Genomic DNA, 2,488 nt, shown 5'->3' with positions numbered 1-2,488 from the left:
AACAGCTGATTGAATTTATTGTTTACTTTGTCTAGTCAGTATACATAGATTATATAATTATCAGGAACACTAATTAAAGTTAGTTGTTAGTTAGTTAGAAAGCTAATAGATGAACCTAAATGTAAAGAAAGGAAGTTTAGGGTCATAGTGCTAGAAAGTGGAAAGGGGCACGTGTTTTCTGTTAAATAAACAGTGCCCCTCCAAAAATCAGTTGTACTGCTTCTTCTTCTTCAACAGAAGCAAAAATGCATTTGTCTTCTCCTCATTTCCTTCTTCTAGATCCTTCATAACTCTTCCCAAATTCGATTGCATGTTGTCAATCTAAGATCATTGAGTGTAGATTCAACAAATTAACATGGTATCAGAGCCTAGATTGTTATAATTGCGTAGATCGAAGTGATTGAAGTTGCAGAATTTTGAGAAATTGCAGAATTTTTTGAAGTTCAACTATGGCGAAAGATGAAATTGCACAACTACCTTACAATCACCCACTGTTTTTTCGAGATTCAGATGGACCCGACATAGCACTGATCTCATTGAAGCTCACAGGGCCGAAAAACTATGCCCTATGGAGTAGGGCAATGAGGGTTGCACTGTTAGTGAAGAACAAGCTATGGTTTGTGGATGGTACATGTGTAAAGAAATCGTACAAAGGAGAATTGGAAACACAATGGGAGAGATGTAATGCTGTTGTGGTTTCCTGGTTGAGTAGCATTGTAGCAAGTGAGTCGGTACCTAGCATCATGTATACTTCAAGTGCGAAGAAAGTATGTGATGAGTTCAAAGAGAGGTTTGACAAGGATAATTTGACTCGAATCTATCAATTTTGGACTGAGATTGCAAGCCTACAAGGAACTGAGTCAGTTACTTCATACTTCTCAAAAATGAAAGATCTATGGGATGAGTTAGACATTTTGGCCCCATTACCTTCTTGTGACTGTGAAAAATCGAGGCCTTATGTGGAACATCTAGTGAGGCAAAGATTGCTACAGTTTCTCATGGGACTAAATGAGAGTTACAGTCAAGTAAGGAGCAATATACTGGAGAAAAGGCCAGTATTGTCAGTTAATCAAGCATATGCAGTAGCTGTACAGGAAGAAAGTCAGAGAACACTAGGTGTTGTGGAAACAAATAAGGAACCACTAACCATGTTAGCAGGAAGGGTTCATGTCAAACCACTTTTTTACAAACCTCACTTAACCCTCTTATTATAAATAAAAATATTTCGCAAAGCTCGAAAGGGTTTTTCAATTTTGAAAGTGACAAAAGATAGTGCTCAAAAGGATTAACTCAGAGTCGCCACTTGTCATTTGATTTTAGTGTGTCAGGTCACCATTTTTTAGAAATGATGTTTCCTTTTTAAAGACTTAGGACTCCAAAATCAAGTTCGCACCAGAGATTCGGGTAAGGGATTTATTTGACTCGGGGATAAGGTATGAGGCATTTTCCAAGTTCCGTAACTAGTACAGTTGCGTACATGATCAAGTTGGCTTTTTAAGATATTCAAATTGAGGTAAAAACACACAAAAAAAGAAAATAAACAATCAAAAGAGGCTCGAGGTTGTCCCCACCTAATAAAATAAAAAATAAATATAAAACAAGAATAAAAGTACTACGAGTTCTACTTTCGGCCTCCAATTACAGAATACTACGGGGCATTCCTCGGAATAAAATATATATACAAACTCTTCGGGGCATTCCCCTGATGAAACCATAATAAAGAAAAGGGGGCGACCTCTTACTTCGAAAATTCAAACAAAATCCTAAAGGTTTGTTTGCCTACCCAGGTGTGGTCGGCCTAATCATGCTACTAGCGGATTCTTAATTAAATAACAAAAATGAAAAAAAAATATGGAGACAACAAAATCATCCTAAGCCGAAGACATTTTTTATTTCTAGTTATTAGCCTTAATCAATTTGTCTATAGAATCCCAAACCCCCCGTTTTAACCTTTAAATCCTACACCCATGGCCCACTAACTCAACAACTAACATGAAGATCAGACAAATCAACAAAGAGATTTTTATACTTGGTCATCTACTAACTTGAAAAAGAAAACCAACTACTCAAATCCCAGCATTATCAGATGAGCAAAATAAACAGTGGCATGAAAACAAGCAGTAAAATAAAGTGCGAGAGAGTAACGGACGGACCTCGACAATAAACTCCTTATAATTAACTTCCGATTGAACGCACTTACAGATGGAATACCAATTTTGAAAATTCAAACTCGAACAAACACAGACAGCGACAAAAATATACGAACTACCGGAGATTCAGTGAGACCTTAACGGACATCTCGAGCTCCTCAGGCAGAAACTGAAACTCGATTCATATTTGGAGATCTGAAGCTTTGAGCTCGCTAAATTCTTGACTCGAAATGGTAGTAAAAAATGAGTTTGGCCTCTTGGTGTTAATAGTAAGGCGCGACTGATTTTTGGGGTTTGAGCAATGGTGGTTTACGGCTGTTTCTGGGCTGTTTCTCACT

The 2,488-nt window shown here is 37.4% G+C and overlaps 1 protein-coding gene across 1 annotated transcript; it reads left to right on the top strand.

Moving 5' to 3' along the window:
* Positions 1-449: 449 nt before the first annotated feature.
* Positions 450-1,214, top strand: LOC138890029 (uncharacterized). Its single transcript, XM_070173380.1, has one exon. The coding sequence runs from the start codon at positions 450-452 to the stop codon at positions 1,212-1,214; it is 765 nt and encodes a 254-aa protein (XP_070029481.1).
* The last annotated feature ends 1,274 nt before the right edge of the window (positions 1,215-2,488 follow it).

The sequence above is a fragment of the Nicotiana sylvestris genome, chromosome 4, assembly GCF_000393655.2.
Source record: "Nicotiana sylvestris chromosome 4, ASM39365v2, whole genome shotgun sequence".
Classification (NCBI taxonomy): Eukaryota; Viridiplantae; Streptophyta; class Magnoliopsida; order Solanales; family Solanaceae; genus Nicotiana; species Nicotiana sylvestris.
Note: the sequence above shows the minus strand (reverse complement) of the source record. Positions and strands in the feature narration are given on the sequence as shown.